This window comes from Furipterus horrens, unplaced genomic scaffold, assembly GCF_987537825.1.
Source record: "Furipterus horrens unplaced genomic scaffold, mFurHor1.1.pri manual_scaffold_4, whole genome shotgun sequence".
NCBI lineage: Eukaryota > Metazoa > Chordata > Mammalia > Chiroptera > Furipteridae > Furipterus > Furipterus horrens.
Genome location: NW_028327174.1, coordinates 124,597,854 through 124,622,937, shown reverse-complemented (window position 1 = coordinate 124,622,937; position 25,084 = coordinate 124,597,854). Strand labels below are relative to the sequence as shown.

At 39.6% G+C, this 25,084-nt stretch overlaps 1 protein-coding gene across 1 annotated transcript; it reads right to left on the bottom strand.

Moving 5' to 3' along the window:
• Window positions 1–18,082: 18,082 nt before the first annotated feature.
• LOC150012817 (uncharacterized) lies at window positions 18,083–19,501 on the bottom strand. Its single transcript, XM_090275186.1, has 3 exons — window positions 19,419–19,501; window positions 18,725–18,921; window positions 18,083–18,468 (listed from the first exon to the last, which is right to left on the bottom strand). The coding sequence occupies exons 1-3, from the start codon at window positions 19,499–19,501 to the stop codon at window positions 18,083–18,085; spliced, it is 666 nt and encodes a 221-aa protein (XP_090131312.1).
• Between the last annotated feature and the right edge of the window lie 5,583 nt (window positions 19,502–25,084).

Here is a 25,084-nt window from a genome sequence, read left to right as displayed (position 1 = left end):
TTAATTTCTTTCTTCAATGTTGCATAATTTTCAGTGTACAGGTCTTTTATCTCTTTGGTTAAGTTTATCCCTAAGTACTTTATTTTTCTTGTTGCTATAGTAAATGGTATTTTCTTTTTTGCTTCTGTCTCTGATATTTTATTGTTGGTGTACAGAAATGCCTTCTATTTCTGTATATTTATTTTGTACCCTGCTATTTTGCCAAATTCACTTATTATATCAAGTAGTCTTTTAGTGGATTTTATAGGGTTTTCTAGGTATACTATCATGTCATCTGCAAATAGTGATAGTTTTACTTCTTTCCCAATTTGCATGCCTTTTATTTCTTTGTCTTGTCTGATTGCTGTGGCTAGGACTTCCAACACTATGTTGAATAGAAGTGGGGAGAGTGGACAGCCTTGTCTAGTTCCTGATTTCAGGGGGAATGTTTTCAGTTTTTGTCCATTGAGTATGATGTTGGCTTCAGGCTTCTCATATATAGCCTTAATGATGTTAAGGTATGCTCCCTCTATTCCCATTTTGCTGAGTGTTTTCAACATAAATGGGTGTTGTGCTTTATCAAATGCTTTTTCTGCATCTATAGATATGATCATGTGATTTTTGTCTTTCATTTTGCTTAGGTGATGTATTATATTTATTGATTTGCGAATATTAAACCATCCTTGCATCCCTGGGATGAATCCCACTTGATCATGGTGTATGATCCTTTTGATGTATTGTTGTATCCTGTTTGCCAAAATTTTATTGAGGATTTTAGCATCTATGTTCATCAGTGATATTGACCTGTAGTTTTCTTTCTTTGCTGTGTCTTGACCTGGTTTTGGGATTAGGGTAATACTGGCTTCATAGAAAGAGTTTGGGATTTTTACCTCTTCTTGGATTTTTTGGAATAGTTTGAGGAGGGTAGGAGTTAGTTCTTCCCTAAATGTTTTGTAAAATTCGCCTGTGAAGCCATCCGATCCAGGGCTTTTGTGTGCAGGGAGATTTTGGATTACAGTTTCAATTTCCTTCTTTGTTATTGGTCTGTTGAGACTTTCTACTTCTTCTTGATTCAGTTTTGGAAGGTTATATGTTTCTAGAAATCTGTCCATTTCTACTAGGTTGTCAAATTTCTTGCCATATAGTTGTTTGTAGTAATTTCTTATAATTGTTTGTATTTCTGAGGTATCAGTCGTGATTTCTCCTCTTTCATTTCTGATTTTGTTTATTTGAGTCTTCTCTCTTTTTTTCTTAATGAGCCTGGCTAGAGGCTGGTCAATTTTGTTTATTTTTTCAAAGAACCAGCTCCTAATTTTGTTGATTTTTTGGATTGTTCGTTTAGTTTCTATGTCGTTTAATTCTGCTTTGATCTTGATGATTTCCTTTCTTCTTTTTGCCCTAAGCTTTGCTCGTTGTTGCTGTTCTAGTTCTTGTAGCTTTATGATTAGGTTTTTTATTTGAGATTCTTCTAGTCTTTTCACATATGCCTGTATTGCTATGAACTTCCCTCTTAGGACTGCTTTTGCTGTTTCCCATAGGTTTTGGACTATTGTGTGTTCATTGTCATTAGTTTCTAGAAATTTCTTGATTTCCTCTTTGATGTCATTGTTAACCCATTCGTTATTTAAGAGCATGTTATTCATTCTCCATGAGTTTGGGTGTCTTTGATTTTTTTCTCTGAGGTTGATTTTTAGTTTCAAGGCATTGTGGTCTGAAAAGATGCTTGATATGATTTCAATTTTCTTGAACTTGTTGTGGCTTGTTTTGTGTCCTATTATGTGGTCTATCTTTGAAAATGTCCCATGTGCCTTTGAAAAGAATGTATATTTTGCTTCTTTGGGGTGAAAAGTTCTATATATATCAGTTAAGTCCATGTGGTTTAGTGTGTTGTTCAATGCCTGTATATCCTTGGTGTTTCTTTGCTTGGATGATCTGTCTATTGTTGATAATGGAGTGTTGAAGTCCCCTACTATGAGTGTGTTGTTGTTAATGTCCTTCTTGTTGTCTTCTAGTATTTGCTTTATGTATTTGGGTGCTCCTATGTTGGGTGCATATATGTTTATCAGTGTTATATCTTCCTGATGAATTGTTCCCTTAAGTATTATGAAATGTCATTCTTTGTCTCTTTTTATTGCCCTTGCTTTGAAATCCGTTTTGTCTGATATGAGGACTGCTACCCCAGCTTTTTTTTCAGGTCCATTTGCTTGAAATATTTTTTTATATCCCTTTACTTTCAGTCTATGTAAATCTTTTGTTTTGAGGTGTGTTTCTTGTAGACAGCAAATATGTGGGTTCTGTTTTCTTATCCATTCCGTTACCTTATGTCTTTTAATGGGAGCATTTAATCCATTTACATTTAACGTTATTATTGGCATGTACTTATTCACTTCCCTTTTGTATCTCTGTTCCTCTACTCTTTTTTTGTTTTTTCTCTTCCTTTTTCTTAGAATATTCCCTTTAGCATCTCTTGCAATGCTGGTTTTGTGGAGATGTAGTCTTTTAGTCTTCCTTTGTCTGAGAAACTCCTTATTTCACCTTCTATTTTGAATGAGAGCCTTGCTGGGTAGAGTATTCTTGGTTGTAGGCCTTTGTTTTTCATTGCTTGAAATATTTTTGACCATTCCCTTCTGGCTTGTAATGTTTCTGTTGAGAAATCAGTTGATAGCCTTATCGGAGCTCCCTTGTATGTTATTTGCTGTTTTTCTCTTGCTGCTTTTAGGATTCTCTCTTTGTCTTGGAATGTTGCCATTTTAATTATGATGTGCCTTGGAGTGGGTTTTTGGGGGTTCCTCTTCATTGGAACTCTCTGTGCTTCCTGAACTTGTATAACTTTTTCTCTCATGAGGTTCGGAAAATTTTCTGTCACTATTTCTCCTATCAGTTTTTCAATTCTATGGTCCTTTTCTTCTCCCTCTCTAATTCCTATGATCCTGATATTATTTCTTCTCATGCTATCCTGTAATTCCCTTACATCTTGTTCATATTTTTTCAATCTTTTTTCATTTTGCTGTATTGTCTGGGAGTTTTCCTCTACATTATCTTCTAACTCACTAATCCAATCCTCTGCTTCGTTTAGTCTGCTTTTGACTGATTCTACTGTGTTTTTCAGTTCAGAGATTGAATTCTTCAGTTCTTCCTGGTTCTTTTTAACAGTTTCTATATCTTTTTTTATGCTGGTGTAGTTCTCTGCAAGTTCCCTGTAATTTTCTTGGAGCTGCTGGTAACTTCCTTGGAGATTGTCATAGTTGATTTTAAGGATGTCGAGTATATTGAGCTTCTTTACCACCATTGTTTTGAACTCCATGTCTGACATTTGGGCTATGTCTATTCCATCTACCTCTCTTCCTGAGGATTCCTCTTTTCTCTTCATTGAGGGGTTATTTTTGCATCTTGCCATGTTGGATTCTTTTTGTTTGTTTTTATTTATTTATTTATTTGTTTTTTTTTGGGGGGGGGTTCTGCTTTGACTTCCATCCTTTGTGGTGTGATATTCTTTATTGGAGATCTGGGGGTTTCAGTGGTGCAGTCTCTTTGATATCCTGAGCCTGATGTTCTTGAGTTACCCTTTATGTCATTTGTTTATGCTGTTTGGTTATATTTCAGATGTTCTTTGGTAGGATCTTCCTTCTGGCTACTTGGTTGAGAGTCACTTTATCCACTTTGTCTTGAGTTCTTTTGCGGATATGCTGTTAAAAACATAAACACACAGCCCAGGCAGGAGACCCACACCCTCAAAAAGTATCCCCCACTCTATCCTGCTATCATCAGCCAACGAGCCCATATTAATATAAATGTAAAGAGATTAGAGCTTTTATACTATAAGAAGAATAGATAAGAGTTGTTTTGGGGGAGGAAAAATATAATTTTTGATAGAGGGGGTGATAGATTAATAATAGTTGAGACTGTGCAAGCCAGTAGGTAATATTAACATTGTATGTTAATAAAAATTGAAGAAAAGAATGGAAAAATGCATAATATAGTAAGAAAGTGGGATTGTATTGGGTTTATATAGTAATTATATTCTATTATTTAAAGTGATAGGGGGGCTAAACTAGACACACAAACAAATAAACCACGATTAAAGAGAAAGGATGAGAAGGAGGGGTTATATGCAACACGTTAAAGTTTGTTTTTCTTTTTGGAAGGGGAGGAAAAAACCACCCCCCAAAAAAACCCAAGAAAAGAGAAGAAAGAAAAGAAAGAAGAAAGAAAGAAAAGAAAGAAGAAAGAAGAGAAAAATATTGAAAAAAAAAACTCCCCAAACTCCCCCAAACCCCAAAAAAACCCAAGAAAAGAGAAGAAAGAAAAGAATAAAGAAAGAAAGAAAGAAAAGAAAAAATGAAGAAAGAAAGAGAGAAAAAAATTGAAAAAAAAAGGGATGGTTTTACTCCATTTTATCCTTGGTGTGTCGCCTTCTTTTTCTGCGTCTGCAGCTGGTCTAGTGTGGTGGTTCAGAGGTTCTTGTTTCTTGCAGCACTGGTGTGCACCCGCGGTTGCCGCTACGGTGTGCGCCCGCAGTTGCCGGCACGGCGCGCTCCCTTGCTGCCCACTGGAGCTAGTTGAGGTGTCCTTGCACGCGTGCCCCTGCACGGGCGGGGTGGCCCGAGAGTTTGCCCCGCGGTTAGCGCCTATTGTTGCCGGGCCCAGGTGGTTCTGCGATCGTGCTGAGGTGTCCCCGCGCGCGTACCTGCACGCGCGCGGGTGGCCCGAGAACTTGCCCCGTGATTGGCGCCTATTGTCCCCGGGCTGAGGTGCTTTCGCGCTCGCGTGCCCATGCCCTTAGTCCCGCGGAGCCGAGCTCCAGGAGCTGGTATCTCACCTCTTAGGGCGGGGCTGCGGACACTTGTGCTCAGTGGAAGTGAACATCTGTGAGTCGCTGCCGCCCGCTGTTCCCGTGCTGCAGCCGCCCGCCTTCCCTCACCCATCTGGGCGGGCAGGAGTAGAGCCTGCACTAGTGGGCTGCTTTCCGGCCTGGGGCCCGGCACCCACGGGAGCTGGCTAGGGGTGTCTGTGCACTCATTTATTTCTGATCTGATATTTATTTTCTTTATTCTACTCACTTTGAGCTATTTTATTGTTCCTTTTTGAGTTCCTTTAAGTGTAAAGTTAAATTTTTTACTTGATCTTTTTAAATTTTTTTGTTTGAATTTGAGACAGACCTGTTATGCTATGAATAATTTCTCTTAGGATTGCTTTCCCAGTGTCCCACAGATTTTGGATTGTTGTATTCTCATTTTCTTTGTTTCAAGGTATCTTCTGATTTTTTCATTGATCTCATGTTGACTCATTAATTGTTTAATAACATGTTAGGTAGCTTCCATATCTTTGCATTTTTTTCAGTATTTTTCTTGTGATTGATATCTAGTTTTATAACATAATGCTCAGAGAAGGTGCTTGAAATTATTTTAATCTTCTTAAATTTCTTAAGACTTGTTTTTTGTCTTAAAATGTAGACTATCCTAGAAAATATTCCACATGCACTTAAAATATATGTATATTTTGCTGATTTTGGGTGAAATGTTCTGGAGATATCAATTAAATTCATTTGATCTATTGTGTCATTTAAGGCCACTGACTACCTTGTTGACTTTCTGCCTGGAAGATCTGTCCACTGAAGTCAGTGGGGTGTTAAAATCCCCAACTAGGACTGTACTTCTGTTAATCTCTCCCTTTATGCCCATCAAGATTTGCTTGACATATTTAGGTGCGCCTATGTTGGTTGGGTAAATGTTTAGTAAGATTCGATCCCCTTTTGGATTGTTCCCTTTTTAATTATGTAGTGTCTTTCTTTGTCTCTAACTATACCCTTGGTTTTAAAGTCTATTTTGTCAGATATAAGTACTGCTACCTCAGTTTTTTTTCTTTTCCATTTGCATGAATTATTTTTTTTTTCATTTCTTTACTTTTAGTCAGGGTGTAACTTTCGATCTGAGATGGGTCTCTTTGAGGCAGGCTATATTCAGGTCAGGTTTTCTTATCCATTCAGTAACACTAGGTTTTTTATTTGGAACATTTAAGCCATTTACATTTAAGATGATTATTGATAGATATGTAGTGCCATTTTATCATTAGACTGTTTTCCCCTGTTTTTTTTTTTTTTTTTTTTCTTTGATTTTTCTCCTTCTTCTTAAAGCAAGCCCTTTAACGTTTGTTGAAATAATGGCTTGGTTTTAACAAACTCCTTTAGCTTTTTCTTGTCTGGGAAGCTCCTTATTTCTCCTTTAATTTTAAAAGATAGCCTTGCTGAGTAGAGTTGCCTTGATTGTAAGTTCTTTCTTTTCCTTATCTGGAATATTTCGCTCCACTTATTTCTGACCTGATATGTTTCTGTTGAGCTATCAGATGACATTTTAATCATGCTTCCTTGTAGGTAACTACCAGCTTTTCTCTTGCAGTTTCTAGGATTCTCTCCTTGTTTTTAAGGCTTGTCATTTTAATCATTATGTGTCTCAGTGTAGATCTCTTTGTGTCCAACTTGTTTGTGACTCTCTGAGCTTCCTGGACTTGTGTGGTTTTTTCCTTAACCAGATTAGGGAATTTTTTGGTCATTATTTTTTAAAAATAGGTTGTTGATCCCTTGTTTGCTCACATTTCCTTCTGTGATCCCATGCTGCAAAAGTTGTTATGCTTCATGTTGTCCAAAATTTTTCATAGACTACCTTCATTTTTAAAAATTTCTTTTTCTTTTTGCTGCTCTGCCTAGGTGTTTTTCTCTTTCTCGTAACCCAAACCACTGATTTGATCCTTGGCTGCATCTAACCTACTGTTTATTTCTTCCAGTGTATTATTTACTGCAGATATTGTATTCTTTATTTCTGACTGGTCCTTTTTCATGGTTTCTATGTCTTTTTTCATGCTGTTGAATATCCTTATAATCATCACTCTCAACTCTATCTGATAAATTGCTTGCCTCCATTTCATCTAGTTCTGGAAAATTCTCTTGTTTTTCTTTTAGGGTCTATTTCTTTGTATTCCCCTTGTGGCTGCTTCTTTGTATTTTCTGCCTTAGTTGTTAAACTCATCAGTGCATTAAATTGATCAGTTGTTCAACTAATCAATCTGTAATGTGCAGCCTGGCTTAGGAACCACGGGTTGCAGTAGAGTAATTCCCTCAGGTTATGATATAGCTTCTTCTCAGGTGGATGCCATTTATGGATGAATTCTCTGCCTGTGAAAGATGGTTTCTGTAGCATGGGGAATGGCTCAGCACAGGGACCCTGGAAGCTGTTTCTTTAGTTCTCTCTGTAGAGCCAACAAACCCTCCTCAAGCATCGCTAGTCAATCCTGCCCTCCCTCTGCCAGAGCCCAGGATAAGTGGCTGCAAAGAAAATTACGTGCATTGTTCCTTTAAGAGGCTCTCTGTGTCTCCCACCATTTCTCCCCGGCAGACAGAAACTATGCTGCATTTTCTCAGCTAAATATTTTCTAGGTACCTTTCCTGGTCTGGCGCTCTAGGCTGGGAAGCCCAGCTTATGGTTTAGACTCCACACTTTTCAGGGGAACCCTCTGACAACGGAAATATCCCTCTGGAACTTCAGCTGCTTCCTGTTGGAGCACAGCCAGCCCTCTCACTTCTCCTCTGCACTCCCTACCTATCTTTTTGTGGTGAAGTGGTTTCTTCTCTCTGTCCTTGGTTATAAGGTTTTCCTCCAGCTAGTGTTTGTTGGTTATCAGGATGATTTATCTACAATTTAGTTGTAATTCCAGTTGATCCTGAAAGGAGGTTACTATAATCTCCACTTACTTCTCCATCATCTTGGATCTCAGCATTGATTATTGATGTTATCTACATACTCCGTTTTAGAAATACCAATTATCCACATGTCAACTCTTCATCATTCCCTCTTCTCCATGTCAGTCATCTTCTCTTGTTATGGAGCATAGTGTGAGAATCAAACGGTCGGAGACAACCAAATTATAATTTAAAGAGCCTTTATTAGCTGGCCAGTGACTACCCACTCTCACTCCACGCAGGGATTCAAGTGAGTAGCCCTGAACTTCAGTTTCAGGGTGCTTATACAGGAAAAAACTACATCCTTGTTCCTGCAGGTGCAGAAACTGTTGTAAGAACTTGGCTGAACAAACAATTTTGCGTACACAAACGGGTTTCTAGGTCATTGTACATGGGTAGCACATTCTGATCAACTGTTCGTTATGCTTGGCTTGAGCATGCAACCAACCACAGAGGTCTGGCTTCTTTGGCTAAGTTCCTCTGTTGTTGCAACCTTGGAGCTTAGGGCTACAGGACTGCTGGAGGTAAGAAGGTAAAATGACCTGTAACACTCTCTCATCAGTTTTGTTTACTTTTCTTGTTACTTTATTCAGTGGATTTTACTTATGTTATTATAATCCTTCTGTACTTTGTATGTCTCTCATTGCAGCTTTTTCTGTTGTCTTTTTACCCTTGCATTATATCTCTTCATGGTTTCAATTTCTTTTTCATACAGACCATGAATTCTTTTTCTCTATATTTTATTCCAAAAAGTTTCCTAATAGTTTTCTGTGTTCTACAGGAAAATGTTATTTTAGAGTTGTATCTTTCCTGTAAGTCTTTTATTGTTATCTGGTAGTATTTCTTTGACTGTAGCTGGATTTTCTTTTTTCCCTCTTTGTTTTTTAATGTTTTCATTGCCAATACTTTAATTAGAAAATTCTTTTCAAATTTGCTTTTGTTGTTGTGATATGACATTGGCCCTGCTCACTCCCTGTGGTGTAACGATTCCTACTATTACCAAAACTACATCTGGAGGATAGAATCACAGGAACCTGAGTCCCAATTTCATTATGGCTTTCACCTGGTTCAAATATACTTTCCGATGTAGTATGTCCTCTTTTCTCCACAACCTGATTCTTGTACCTGTGACCAATATAATACATGAGAAAATATAAATCTTGACTTACCACTATCCCACACCTGTCTCTTTTTCAGATCATTAATATGATAACTTTTATCTCTCATAGATATAATCTGATTATTGGGAGCAAAGAAAATTAATAGAGCACTCATGTTGGTTCATAATTTATACTTCAAGGTCAATTCTAAGTAACTTGTTTTCAGTACACTTCAACGTGCCTTATATTTATAGTCAGAAAAACTCACTGCCAGATATTGGCAATTGGTTGTCTACTAAACTTAGTTTTCATTATTGATGTGTTTTCCTCTTTTTTTCTTGTATCTTTACATATACTGTATTTGGATGTTGGGAGAAATATAAGTTAATACAACTCTGTGAACCCTATGAATAGTCCCATGAATGATTTATTTTACTGGGAATACAGATCAACCTTTTACAGGATAAATAGGGTATATAATTCCTTTTTAAGGTGGCTGAGGCATTCCCAATGTAAATGCCAACCAAGTAGACTGTTGTCAAGTTCAGGTCCAGGGTTTCAAAATCTTGAAGTCCAAAGCAGATAGCACCAGAATATAAGTATTAATGTTGGTGAAATGACTCAAAGGTCAGAGCAGAGAAGGCTACTTAGTCTGAGAAATATGACTAATGACACTCAAGGTCATTCATTCAACAATATTTATTCATAAATATTTATTGAGTGAAGATTATATTACTAGTACTCAAGCCAATGAAAATAGAACTCAAGCAGGAAGAAGGAATAAAGTAAAAGGAGGTCTAAATCTTTTTCAGAATTAAACCTATGATGGCCAAAACCTTCTCTTCTCAGGCATTGGGTTTCCTGGTTTTAAAGAAACAAGAACAAGATAGATACTGAGAAATACTTCTATGACATAACACACCCTATTTATCTCTTCATTCTGTCTCTCGTCAATGCTAAATGGGTTTGGAACAAACACCATTTGTTCAAAGAAGAAACTGGCCTTATGCTTTAAATCAAAGGGGCTTGGCATTAGGTTCTACAAAAAGACCTCTGGTTAGCTTCCTAAAGATACTGTTGGTCATTCCTCTTTGACCCTAAAAGTGGAGGAAACACTGAGATACATTATATCCCTTTCATAAACATGTCAGGCTATAAGCCTGTCTGCAGGTGAGTTTTAGAGAATTTATGTTCCATTCGTCAGTGTCTTTTAGGTAGGATGAAGAGGAAGATCCAATTGAATCCAAGTCAAGCTCCCTTGGAAAATCTCACATAATTTCTCTACTTATATAAGAAATAGCTTTGGCTTGTTATTCTCTGAGTTGTTCCTAGTGTGTTCCCTTGGCTTCCCTGCCACTGATTTTGGATGCTCCCTTCCTTTGCAAACATTGATTTAGGACTTGTACAGCTTAATGAAAAGAAAGCCAAAGAGGTATAAAAGCTTTAAAGCACACCATTACGCAGATGGTAATGCATTTGCTGCTTCTGCTGCCAACAGAGAAAAAAATAATTGTATATGTAACAGCAGACAAATTTAGGCTAGACACCAGAGGAAACTAGACATTACTGGTCAAAAGATGGAAACAATATATCATAGGTTTTCCGAAGGATATTGTGTAGCTTCCCCAGTAGGCTTTTGAAAGCAATGGTCAACAAGTATATTTCTTGAAATTTGTGAATAGAGTTCTACCCAGAGAGAGAAGAAAGTACTTGTTAATTTCCCCCTGCACATCCTTTGCCATCAGTTATTATAAATCATATATCTCTAATAACTCATTTACCAAGAAAAAGGCACTTTCATCTCTTTCCTTCTGCCTTAAGCAATAAAATCATTACCCTTCCTGAGATGAAATATGCTCATGAATTGTTTTTATGTCCTGATTTTGTGGTTTATTTTGCAAGCTGATGAAAGTGTGTATACCACATAATATAGCCTTTTAATTGTAATGAAACCCAGAAATCTTCCATTAAAAGCAAACAAACAAAATAAAAAATGAAAAAGTAGGACTGGTGCAGCCACTATGAAAAACAGTATGGAATTTCCTCAGAAACCTAAAAAGGGAACTCCCTTTGACCTAGCAATTTCATTGCTGGGATTATACCCAAAACATTTTGAAACACCAATTCAAAAAAAAAAACTGTGTACCCCTATGTTCATAGCAGTGCTATTTATAATAGCCAAGTGCTGGAAACAGCCTAAGTGCCCATCTGTAGATGAGTGGATAAAAAAAACTGGTACATTTACACAGTGAAATACTATAGAGCAGAAAGAAAGAAGAAGCTCCTACCATTTGCGACAACATGAATGCAAGTAGAGAGGATTATGCTTAGCGAAATAAGCCAGGCAACAAAAAACAAATGCCATATGATATCACCTAATACAGAAAATGAATGAACAACACAAACGAAGTAGCAAAATTGAACCAGAAGCATGTAAACAAGGAGCAGACTAACAGTTGCCACGGGGGGAGAGGGGGAGGGAGAGGAGGTGGGTAAGTAAGGAAAAGGTCTAGTCAAGGAACTAATACAAATGACCCATGGACACGACCAGTGGGGTGGGGCTTGACTGTGGAGAAGGGGTGGGATGGGGGGGAGCAACAGGGGAAAATGTAGGACAGCTGTAATAGAAAAACAATAAATAAAAAAAGGAGAAAAAGAAACAGTAGTTTGTAGCAGGATGAAATGGAGACAAACAGTTTTGTTCTTGGGTTAAAGGCCTGGCCCAAAAATCTTCTCAAAAATATTGTTTTGGGTTGACCATAAAGTCTGTTACATTCTTCCCGCAAAATAAAAGACACATTTTTCATTTTCGCCGGTAACTTTATTGAGTTAGATATTTTGAATATGTAAGCTATCTTTCACTATTGGCTTCTAATGGGTAGAGCCAGGGTGCTGCTGAGCATCTTCCAACACATAAGACAGCCCCACAGCAAATAATTATTTGGCCAAAGGTCAATAGTACCAAGAAACTTCACAGATCACTTTTGATATGTTCAAGCAGTCATAGCAACTTCTCCATACACTACAGATACTTTCTTTTGTGTTACAATTGCATTTTCACCTTTCTTCAAATAAAAGAGCATAATATGCCAAAAATGTTGTGTGTTTTCTTCCACCTTCGTGGCTGCACAAAATTTCATGAATTTTGATGTTCTTTTTTAAATACACAATGAGACAGCTGTCACAATACAATCTAACAAAATTGTTTTGAATGAAATTAATGACATCTAAGCACTATTAGAGCCATCATACAGAAAAATGTAATGGACTTTTTGGCCAACCCAACTTTTCAGTATTTCCAGGGTCAGAGCAAACATCAAACCTACATAAAACAATCAGAGATGGGAGCTATCATATTTTCTGTCTCCCAAGTAGACTGACAAGTCTCAACTCTACTTTCTAGATACTGTACTACAATTCAATGATCTGTGCTATATTTTTCCCTGAAGGGAAGTGTTATGATACATTATGTCTTGATAATGGTGAAATGTTAACAGGAATTTTCCCCAGAAGTCTCTTCTACTCATGTATTCCCAAACCCCACCTCTCCCAATAATTTCATAAGTCCCCTAACATAACCATTTACGCCTGAGCAGGTCAGGAAGACATTTTGTGTTGTGCTGACTAGTTGCATTATTATCTCAGGCCAGATCTTCCTGATGCTCCACATTTGATTAAGTACCCTTCCTACACACTCCACACCCTGTTGATTTTTATTTTATTTTTTGCGCATTTCATGTCATAAGTACAGATACTTATTCAAGGTCTATTTCTCACTAGATTCAAAGTTCATGAAGGTGGGAGCTTTGTCCAAGTTCACTCTCTATTGCCAACACCTAACAGAGTGCCCAACACTTAGTAAGTATTCAACAAATATCTTGTTAGTTTATTGATTCATTCATACATTTTGAATATGCCAATGCCACTGTTAACACTCAATGAGGTTAATAATGTTTCTTTTCTATATTCAAGTTTTCAGTCTCAATGTTCTATTTCACAATTAGCATTTATGAAAAATTCCTTATACCCCATTATTTTGCCTATTCAGGGATGATTACCATTGGTTTGTTTTCTCTCTCTCTCTCTCTTTTTCATTTCCTCCCATTTCCAGCTTAGAAAGAAGTAAGATTCTCATGGCTATACTCTTCCTAGAGGTATTGTCCCTGGAATCTAATCTATCCAACAGGTATAAATATATAGAGGTAATCCTTCCAAGTGGGCAAGACTGGGATTTCTGGGAACCATTATCACATTTTGGGAATGTTGAGGAAATCAGCTTGAGCTTCACCTTGTTTAGATGCTGCTAATTCCATGAGCCGGTGAGATTCTGAAGTTCACAATCAGAGCTATGGCTTTCTATGTAAGTCCTTATGAGAAAACTTGTACTTCTCTCCAACTGTTTTAGAACTACAAAAGCTGGGGCTCCTCCCAGCACTACTGAAACAGAATCCTAGTTGTACCAGGATGCTCAGATGACTTGTGTGCACAATAAAGTTTGAAAAGCACTAGTTTAACACATCAGTGTATATAATCAAATCAGAATGTTAATAGCTTATTAAGGGACTATAAGTTTTCTGGTCCTTAGTGTCCATTGAGGGCTGTTTCTCCATCTCTTCTTACATTCCTGAACAAGAGACAGAATACAAAACCTAAAATAAAAATGTCAGTGCTTGGCAAACCCAAAGAATCTTATGTAAAAAGTTGTTGATTCTCATCTCAAAATAAGTTCACTTTAGAATAATTAGGGCATTGGGAAGTAAAAGCAGAGGATACCAGTGCTTGCAGATATAATCATGAGTGATAACTACATTCACCGGTGACAAGCAGGATTAAACTAAGAAACTAGTTAACTGGTTGAAAATCTAAGCCATATTGCCTACGAGTGTTGGTAATTGGAGCCTCATTTGTAGGCACTAAGCTATTTATATTGATTTTTCTACTACTGCAAACTGGAAGTTTGGGATGCAGAATGAAGAAATTTTTGTAAGCAAAATATCCCTGGATGAAAAGAAAGAAAGAAAAAAAAAAAAAAAGAACAGCATCTAGTCAAACTAAGAAAGTGATCCTCGATAATTTTCAACACTTATCTACACAGAAAGCAAGGCAGAATCCAAAGGACATTTTAGAACCCTAGGAATTTTGTGGTCTGTTTAAACACTTCACACATTATTCAAGGAAAATCAGACAGGCTATGTACACAGCTAGCCTTAAAGAATACCTTCCAGGTTGAAGAAATTTATGAACATGAAGTTTAAGTTATTCATCCTCCTTACCATATGAGATTATCTCACTTGGCACCAGGTGTTCTGGAAAGTAACCAGAAACTTCCTTATATCAAAGGAGAATTGTTGGATTCATGGCTTGGGTTTAAACCTATAATGAGGCATTCCACTCTGGGTGATCTCAAGTACTTGAAGCAATAGTAACCCCAGGGTGTCCTGTGCGAGAAGATCTGCCTCGATGCACATTCCACGGAGTGTGTATCAGCTTTCTTTCTCCTTACTCAGAATTGCCAGAAAGTGTGGTCTCTGAGATCTGGGAGAGAACTTGCCTGAATTGAACCATCTCACTAAATTTAGTGAGGCACAGTTACTGCCCATTCCGCCGGCTACATCTTTCTTCTATCTAGTTTATAGGGTGCAAGGAAAAGCTAGGTCTTCAGTCTCTGGACATCAGGCCAACAGTCATGTGGTGAAAGGGACCTGGTTAGAACCGGGAAAGCACAGGTGAAGGAAGCAGGTAACTCTGGGTTCAAATCGTGGCTCTATTATATTAGCTCTTTGGCCTATCACGTGTCTGGCAACAACCCTGACACCTGGTCAGTTCCCAGAGATTTGGGAACACAGAGCCCTCTCTTACAAGTGAATATCTCCCAGGTTTATTGCCAATGCCTTGTGTTCTAGTCACCTATAGCTCTTTTCCAGGATTGATCAAGAAACCTTCTCTAGCCTTTTCTACCACATAGTTCTCAGGAGCGAGGCTCGATGTCATGGTAATAAATAACAGACTCTGGGCCCAGCCTACTTGGGGTCCATCCTAGCTTTGCAACTTAATAGCTGGGAAAGTGCCTTAAGCTCTCAGTGCCACAGTTTCCTGAATGGAGACATAGTTATTACTATGTTAACTGGCTAATGTGAAGAGCTTCTGAGACTTAAAAAAGAACTTATAAAAATTATTTAATGCACAAGAACTACGCAATAAGACTCCGCTGCCCTCCGACCACTAGTAGTGCGTACCTCGCTGTCCCAAGCTGTTAATTTGTGGACCCAGATCAATGAGTCAGTGTACACAACCTGAAGGAAATGCATTATGCACAACTAAATGATCTAAATTTAATTCTGTTCTGTTCATAACAATAAGCTAGGGATACTGAGAAGGATGAATGAAGAGCCATGAACATAAATGAGATCTCTTGATTATTAATTATGACTAGTGCTTTTCAGGTTGCCACTGCTGACTCACCCCTCAGTTAAAAATAAAACTGGTAATGCTGTTCACAATTATATAGTTTGTTTTTATTTTTATTTTAAATTACATATTCTACTAACAAAAGCCTAGGTGTTCTAATCTACAATTCAACATGAAATTTGTTTCTGAAAAATCATTTGAAAGTAAGGAATAAAAAGCATTTTCAAAAATGGCCTGCATAACTCTTAACAGTGAAACATGAGGAAGTCACTGTAATACAGGAAAATGACAGACTAATATCTCAAGAAAATAGTTTCTGTAACACAGAGCTATAGGGAGGCCGCACCTTCTGGTGGGTATGCCCTTGTGTAATCCCCTCCCCTCTGAGTGTGGGTGGAAACTCTGACTTGCTTCTAACCAACAGAACATGGCAAAAAGGTGGGATGTCACTGCCGTGATCACTTTTACATTTATATAATACACCTTGCCAGCTGACTCAGTCTTAGAGCTGTTCCCTCGCTAGCTCTATAGAAGTGGCTGTGTGGGAGACCCACATGTAGGAAAGTGAGGGAATTGAAAGCAGCCTTCAGACAACAGCCAGCAAGCAGCCAGGGCCCTCCATTGTCCAACTGCAAGGAAATGAATCCTGCCGACAACCTGAAGGGCGTAGAAGCAGATCCTTCCCTATTTGGGCTTTCAGATGAGAATACAGCATGGCCAACACATGACTAGCAGCCAGAGAGACCTATGCTTAAGACCCAGTTATCCTGCACCCAACCTCTGACCCACAGAAACTGTGAAATAATCTGTGCCGTTTTAAGCTTTTAGTAATTCGTTCTACAGCACTGAATAATACAAATGCAAACATTGTTTGCTTCTTTGCTTGTTTTTTTATCAAGGTTCTGATTTTTCTTTTTTTCTAACGCAAACATCTAATTAACTTTAATGAACTATAATGAACATCCAATAGGTCTAACAATTTGTTAAAACAATGTCTTTTTTAGTCCTATCTGCTTCCTCCTTTGGATATGAGGCTTTTTGCTGTTGATGGACCAGTTTAAATTTCAAACCACATAATATTTCACCCCTAGATTAGTGCAGTAGGCACTTCCCCAAAAGGGGGCATTTTCTTGTTCACCATAATACCATTGTCACCTCCTAATCAAATTGACAATAATTCCTTACTGTTTTCTAAAACCCAGTCCACAGTCAAATTGCAGTGACTGGCTGAGAAGTCCACGTATTCTTATTTCACGCTTGGTCTGTGTGAATCAGAATCTTGAGAATCTGATGTCTTTTTAAATCTAGGGCAGGGGTTTAGCAAACTTTTCTTAAAAGGGCCAGATGCAAACTCTGTTAGGCTTTTAGGCCATGCAGTCTCTGTTGCAACTACCCAACTATCTTGTTAACAAAATATTCGCAACTGTAGTTCTCTGACATATGCCAAGAATATCTTGATAGGAATTGCATTGAATCTATAGACTACTTTGGGTAGAATGGGCATTTTTATGATATCAATTCTATCTATGAATATGGTATATGCTTCCACTTATTTGTATTTTTTTTTTTCTTAATGTCTTATAATTTTCCAACTGTAGGTCTTTTACATCCTTGGTTGAATTTATTAAGTATGTTATTTTAATTTTTTTATGTAATTGTAAATGAGGTTGTTTTCTTTTCTGTTCATTATTGATATACAAAAATGCAAGTGATTTCTGAATATTTATTTTGTATCCTGCTACTTTACTTAGTTCATTAATTAGTTTCAGTAGTTTTTTGATAGAATCTTTAGGGTTCTCTATATATACAGTATCATGTCATCTGCAAATAATGAGAGTTTTACTTCTTGTACTCCATTTTGGGAGCCTTTTATTTTTTCTTCCTGCCTGATTGCTGTGTCTAGGGCTTTCATTACTATGTAGAATAAGAGTGGTGAAAGTTGACACCTCTATCCTGTTCCCAAACTTAAGAGACATGCTTTTAGTTTGTCCACAATGAGTATATATAATTGTGGCTGGGGTTTGTCATACATGGTCTTGACTGTATTGAGGTATGTTCCCTTTATTCCCACTTTTCTGAGAGTTTTTATCACAACTGGGTGCTGGATTTTATAATAAAGGGATGCTTTTTCTGTATCTATTGATATAATCATATGATGTTTTGCCTTCAAGTTAGGTGGAGTATCAAGTTTATTAATTTAGATATTGTACCAACCTTGCATCCCCACAATAAATTCCACTTGATCGTGGTGTACGATCTTTCTGGTATATTGCTGGATTCAGTTTGCTAAAATTTCGATGAGTATTTTAGAATCTATGTTCCTCAAGAATATTGGCCTGTAATTTATTTTCTTTGTAGTGTCTTCCTCTGATTTTACTATTAGGACAACGCTAGCCTCCTAAAATGAGCATGGGAGTCTTTCCTCTTCTTGAATTTTTTGGAATAGTCCTGACTGGCTTCTGGCCCAGAGTCACACTTAGCGCAGTGGTCTCTACCCCAAGATGACACACACACTTACTAAAGGGTTTTATTGTTTGTTTGTTTACATCTGATCTCTAATCCATCTGGGATTTTTCTTTCAAATAACCAAAATGCCATTTTAGATAGAAACCAACCAAAGTATGTGAGCAGCGTAGAAAGGCACCTACTGAAAGTTTCCCTTTGCAGGAAATGCCCAAAATAGGGAAAGGAGCAGAGACAGAAATCACATGAAGTATTGCCAGGCTTGGCAGAAGTGTGGAGTGAGTATTTTGGGTGCAGGGTTTCTTTGGGGGGATGGATCAAGATAGTGGTGTCCACTGTACAGCATCATAAATGTATTTCATGCTCAGGAATGACACAATTTAAAACATAAACAATCCTTTTATTTTTCAATTAAAGGAACCACCCTCTGACGAAAACAAAGGCTTAACAGAACAACAATTAAGAAAAGATCAAAGCGCAGTAACCCAATAAATGCGGGTGAGAGTCGGAGAGCTGGTTGAACAGCAAGTTGCTCTCCGACTGACCCTGGTGCATTTTCCTCCTCCCTGGCTGGCTCCTGGGCAGGTTCATGGGAGGGCTCTTCAGGGAGGGGTGGTGGAGCCTCAGGAAGCTCAGGCGGAGATGCACAGCCTGGTCCAGGCTCCAGAGGTTCAGCTGGAGCAGCTGACAGAGGTGGCATGAGCCCTGGAGGTGGCCCTGCATCGGGCTCCTCAGGCCTGAGGACAGGTGTTACCCCAGGAGCTGGCTCGGCCTCCTGGGCTGGTGCTAGAGTTGGAAGAGGACAGTAGATCGTGTACATGCCTGCACTTCCCTGTGCCCCCCAAACACAGAACTCAGCCACAGCCCAGGACCAACCCCAGGATGTCCTCCCCATAGGCAGTCCAGCAGGTGGGTTTTCTGGGGCTGGTCTCTGCTCCTGGCCAGAACTGTGGGTGCTCTCTGCGTGTCTGGCAAGGACCATTCCCATAAATTCACCTGTACTTCCACCTCCCACATCACCCCGTCTCCCCAACCTTCTCACCCTTGGGCTCTGCCTCCTCAGACTCCAGGTTACCTGTCCCAGAGTGTTTACCATCTACACAGCGCTCCAGACCCTCGTCCAGAATCCTGAGCTGCTTTGGGGATGGTGTCTTTCTTCCACCATACATAGGCTCTGGTTTTCCAGACTCCAAAGTGAGGACATTTACTTTGGGCCTGCTGTGGTTCGCCTTCTCCTCTCTGAGAGAGAAGCGGTGAGGGTCCACATCATCCCGCTTTTCCTCCTTTACAACCTGGCTTGAGTTCTGCAATGACAGTGACCAGCAGCCTGTACGGAGACCTCAAGTCCGGCCTGGCCCTGGTCGCTGCTGCTCTGCCCACGGCACCTTCTGCTTTCTGATCAAGACCAGCCCTGCATCTGCACAGGCCTCACCCCAGGGGAATGAGAGATTCACTTCCAGGGCTCGGGATAAACCTCGGGCAGAGGACGCCACCCATACACCACATCTGCTGGCCAGCCTTAACTTGGGGTGTGAACATGACCTGATCACCAGACTTCTCACCTGTTCCAGCTCAGGGCAGGCCCTCCCGTGTGAAGCCCCCTCTGCACACACACCCCCCGCCCCCTCACACACACACACTCACTCATGGATAGGGAGGGAACGTAGTAGGGCCACTCAGGTGAGTTCAGAGTGGTGGCCCAGCCTGAACAAAACCACCCTGGGCCTCACTGTTACCTCTCGGTCCTGCCGTGAAAGGGGCCACAGCCGTCGGGACTGGGTCCGGATCCAGCGGCGACCACGGCGAAACACAGTATCATGGCTGCCTCTTTTGAGGCTTCGGCCCCGTGAGACAGGCAGACAACCAACAGACCATCGTTCCCTTGCAAAGGACACTAAGCAAGTCAGCTGGGAAGGGGCAGTTTAAAATGTGGCTCCCTGGCAACCGGGTTCCAAGTTCAGCTGAGCTCCGTTGTCAGGAAGTGAGGTCACTGCCTGGGTCCCCTGCCCCCTGGTCTCCTCAGACAAGAACACTGACTTCTCTTAAACACAAACCACAGTGGAACACATTCCTCACTTCCCAAGGACAGAGAGGGGTGTAACCGAAAACTCTGGAGAGTTGGTGTTTCCTAGCAGGACAACAAGAGGCGGTGCACACACCAGTCCATGTGAGAGATGCCCGACCTCCCTGATGGGACACAGGCACTGTAAACACTGGGGAGCAAGCGCTGTTCCCTTCAGGCTTTTGGTCTGGTGGCAACCAGCCCTGGGGACAAAATAGGAAGCAGAGGCACTGGCAGGTTCCCTGAAGGGCAGGGGAAAGGACCCTGCTCTGGGAGAACAGTTTGCAGGACCCACCAAAGGGCCACAGGTGCACACCTTCACTCGGAAGTGTTCATCCTAGGGGGTTACCCCACAGAACTTTTTGCACAGTTTTTCAACGATGCATTTTCAATATTACCCATCAGAGAACCGGTGAAATAGCCAGGAATTTAAAAAAACACTAACGTCCATGGAGAGAGAGTGGGATCCACCAATCCAGGTGCACTTGGGCCTCTACATTCCAGAACTGTGAGAAATAAATTTCGGTCGTGTAAGCATCCAGTCTGTGGAAGTCTAATGTGGCAGCCTGAGCAGACTGAGACAAGGGGGAATGAAAACCTTTTCTTAAACATAAAATCCACTGATAAAATTGGAAAGAATGATGGATATTTCAAAAAAATTACTATTTTATACCCATTGTAAAAGTTGATTTTGGCTAGAAGCATAAAAAAATGGTGAAAGTAGTGGGTGAAAATTTGAGTATTACCATGATAGTTATAGCTTAAAAGTACCTTCCCACAAAATATATATTACTACAAAGGGTTAAAAAGGAGGCGGCTTCATGGATAAACTTGGCGAACACCACCAGCACTGGGACTAGGTATCAGCATGTGCCTCCTGGTGTGACATACTGAGGACTCAGCCTCACTTCTGTGGTGTTGCTGCCAAAGGTGCACAACCTGGACCCAACCATATGGAAACAATTGGCCAACCCAACCTGAAGGGCATTCAACACCATATACACACCAAACTTTCAAATATGCCAGTGTTGTGGAATGCAAAGGAAGGCTGAGGAACCATTCAAGATTAAGCGTGACTAAATAGATATGAATACAGAATGCAATGTAGGAACTTAAGTTTTATTCCCGAATAATAATTACATAATAAAAATGTATCAATATTAATTTCCTGATTTAGATAAATACACTGAGTTTATGGAACAGAATTCCTTGTTCTTAGGAGACAGGCACAGATGCATTTAGGAGTAGAAAGACATCGTACTGCTCTCACTCTTCAACACTTCATAAATAATTAGGTGTCTACAACCAGTTACCCATCCACGTATGCCTCCATCTAATGAGAGAAAGGGAAAGAGCAAGTCAATGTAGTAAAGTGATAACACTTCGGGGAATTCAGTATGAAGGTATCTGTCATTCTTGTAGCTTTTCCATAAATTTGAAGCCATGTCAAAACATAAAAATTATGGAGCAAATGAGTTTAGAAACATAATTTATTCATGTTTACCACAGTAACACTTCTTCCACACAATGGTACAATCAATACTTTATTTATTCATGTAGAAAACCTTTTCTCCCCAAATGTCACAGAATTTTCACAAAGGTCACACTGGACATAGTGCATCACAAGAACACTAAACAGGTCAAATATAGGAAGAGTGTATTTCTATGATTAGCCCAGTTTCTTCAAGGTGTATCTTTGCTTCATCTGGAGGCAAGGTGTGTCTGACCATGAGGAAGAAGTAGTAGTGAGTCCTGGAAAGCCAAACAACTGAATCTGTTACAACCATGTACCATTTTTTTTTTCAAAAAATATTCAGAAATAATGGTGATGGTGGTAGTAACAATACCTACCATGTACATCACATGTCATATGCCAGACATTTTATATTTAGTTTTGATATATGTATTTCTTTTTCATTTTTAAAATATAGCCTTTTATTAATTGGTACTTTTAAAAATTAAATTAATTGGGGTAACATTGGTTGATAGCATTATATAGATTTCAGGTGTATAAATGTATACAGCCTTAAATGACACACACATCAGATGGATTTAATTGATATCCTCAGAGAATTTTACTCCAATGCAGCAGAATGTACATTCTTTTCAAGTGCGCATGGAATGTTTTCTAAAATAAACTATGGGTTAGGACAAAAAACTCTCAATAAATTTAAGAAGTTGAAATCATATCAACTATCTTGTCTAACTATAATGGTATGAAACTAAAACTCAATCACAAAAAAAATAAAAATAAAAAACACTAAAGAAACACACCAAGACATGGAGGCTAAATGACAACTATCTAAATAATAAGTGGGTTAACAATGAGATCAAGGAAGAAATTAAAAGACACCTTGAAGCAAATGAAAATGAGAACACAACAACCAAAAACCAAAAACCTATGGGATACAGCAAATGCAATCCTAAGAGGGAAATTCATAACATCAGAGGCCTATCTCAAGATACATGAAAAATCTCAAATAAACAATGTAACTTCACACTTAAAGGCACCAATAAAAGAAAAACCAAGTCCAAAGTGAGTTGAAAAAAAGTTAAATAATAAATATCAAAGCAAAAGTAAACAAAATCAAGTCTAAAGTATACACTACAGAAGATCAATGAAACCAAGAAGATCAATGACATTTTTGTCCTGCTTGTGCAAATAGCAAGTCAAATTTATTGAAAGTAGGTGTAAAAAATGAATTAGTATTACCTTGGCTTTGGTGAAATGAGAATGATTTTAAAGAGAAGAATTGTTTCAATAAATAACATAATATACAAGTTTAGGTATTAGATTTTGGTCTGGTAAATTATCTTAAAGCATTTGTTGTTGTTGTTGTTTGTTTGTTTTTTACCTGAACCAGAGTAGATACGAATTTTTCTAATGTGTTTGGCTGCAACTCTCTGAGAAAGTGTGTCACTTTTCTCTCATTCTTTGCCTTGGGATTATTGAGAACTAGAACCATTGCGGGAGTGTGTGTGAGTATGTGTGTGTGTGTGTGTGTGTGTGTGTGTGTGTGTGTGTGTGTTATTGTTTTTTGTTTTGTTTCTGTTTTTTAGCCTTGCTATTACAGATGATAACTAGACAATATAATGTAGGCTATGGGCAAATCATCACAGCTGGCTGCCTGGTTGGAGGGAATGCACCCTAGGAATCCAAGTCAGATCTGGGGAGGCCACTGAAGAAACACAGGGAGATGCCTGTACTCCTGTGAGCCAGCCAAGATTCTCAGACTGCTCTACACAGAGCAAGAGCCTAACCAAAGATGAGTGAATATGTAGCAAGGCTGCTGTAGCTCTGAGACTTCAGAGCCTCTTTGGGTTCACATCACTCAGATCAAAATGTGCACTCCCACCCCCAGAAAGCTCTGACAGCAGACCTTGGAATCACTTTCCATTGCATTTGCAATCACCTAACCACGGGTGAATGCACTTTAGCCTACCTTACTCCACCAGGAATACTTGTCGCTAACATAACTCAATGGTCCTGCACTAAGAGGGCACTGGATCTACTTTTGGCATGAACCAGGGCAGCCATAGGACTGGCTGCTCCTTGGGGAGGATTTGTCTATGCTGAGGCCACTCTGAGAAACCGCACCCAGGCCCCAGAAAATCTTAACACCAATACAGGAGAAGGCTACAGGAGATTCAAGGGTCATTTGACTCTGGCTAATGTAGTTCGAGATAACAGCCTAGCTCTTGACTATCTTCTAGGTGAGCAGAGTTGATTCTATTCTGTCATTAATAAGACCTGCACCTGTATCAAAAATTCATGTCAGGTTGAGACCAATATCAAAACATACATGAATAAGCCTCGTGGCTATCCATGGTACAAACAGGGAACAGATCCTAATATCACCTGGGACACTGTTAGAAGAACTCTTCCCAGCCTCACCTGTTTTAACCTTTCCATTGCTCCCCGTTGCCCTGGTTCTCCTGCACACTATTGGACTACGTGCTTTTAACCTGCTTGTCAAGTTTGTGTCCTCCAGGTTGCAGCACTTTCACATGAAGCTTATAGTCATGCCAGGCTTCCAGCCAGTCCTTCCCAGTGAACCATCAGAGGGTGGCTCCCAAAGCAGGGAGAGATTTCTATACCTCCCAGAATTAGGGTTACTTGCACTCCCTCTCTGCAGGAAGTAATTTCAAAAGAAAAGAACTTCTGTTCCTATCCCTTAAGATTAGGAAGGATAATATCTCTCAAGAGTGAATGAGACAGGCTGAGCCTGGTAAGTTTTAGAAAGCAAAAAGCTCTGATTTGTACCTGCACTGGTTGATACCGGCTCACAGAGAAAATCTGGAAGACAGAGAAATCTACTAGTACCTGCATGAAGAAGCCCACATTATATGAGCCAGAACCCTGCAGCAACTGCGGAACCATATTCTTCATTAGTGTGTGCTCCCATGTTGCATAAAACTCGTTCCCTTTCTCATATCCCTCTACCTTGTTTTTAGTAAAACTTTTCCTTTGAATCTGTTTCCTTTCTAACTTGATTTCTATCTTGGGCCGGGGTGGCTAGAATCGCTTCACTGGTGGCCCTGGTGACCCTGGGTCAATGTGAGGGAAAGAGCAGTTCAGCCCAAGAAGGTGGTTCTGTTAACAGAAGAAAGAAGCAGAGGGAAGATGAAGAAAAAAAGTTTTTAAGTACTGTAAGTGTCTGTATACTTCTGTTTATACAGGTACAAGGAGGGCACCCATTCATAAAGTATTCAGGCCACCTAGGCTCCTGAAATGTCAATGACACAGAGTGAAATCACTACCACCCAACTTGAAGAGCTTAAGGACCATTAAGCTCACTGCCCCATCCTGGGAAATGCCATGGAGGACATTACAGGGGACATTAAGGATCTCCGGTGCCATGAGCTCCGGTCAGGCTGAAACCGCCTGGCAGAGCCCCACCACGGGTAGCTGGCTTGACTTTTGCAGGAGGAAAGAAACCAGACCAGAGCTCACCTCCTATAACAACACTGAGAATCAAAAGGTGCAAGTTCTTAGGACCCAGAAGAAAATTCTATCATGAAGCCCGTTTTTTTGGAGTCGCTGTGAAGCGCACTGGGCAATGTGTTCCTCATCCCCTCTGGGCTGTGGCTGCCTCTTGGTACAAAGTCCCCACTTGGGCTGCCCTGGGTGCCTGAGGTCCCCATCTGGACAAAAGCATCCCCGTGTCTCAGAGCCTCTAAGGCATCAATTGGAGGACATTTCTGGGAGATCTAACTGGTTCCAAAATCTGGTTCCCACACTTTCAAAAAGGAATTAGAACTCAAAATGGAAATCAGTGGTCTTTTTGCACAAAGAGGTTTACATTTACACCTACAGGACACTGTGAGATCATAATGCTA

What these genes read in the sequence shown, in the direction of transcription:
- LOC150012817 (XM_090275186.1), bottom strand. Translation starts at nt 19,501, where the DNA reads ATGATACTGTGTTTCGCCGTGGTCGCCGCTGGATCCGGACCCAGTCCC. An exon ending in TTTCACGGCAGGACCGAGAG is followed by an intron (nt 18,922 to 19,418) that starts GTAACAGTGAGG and finishes CTTCTCTCTCAG; the next exon opens with AGAGGAGAAGGCGAACCACA. An exon ending in TGAGGAGGCAGAGCCCAAGG is followed by an intron (nt 18,469 to 18,724) that starts GTGAGAAGGTTG and finishes TTCCAACTCTAG; the next exon opens with CACCAGCCCAGGAGGCCGAG.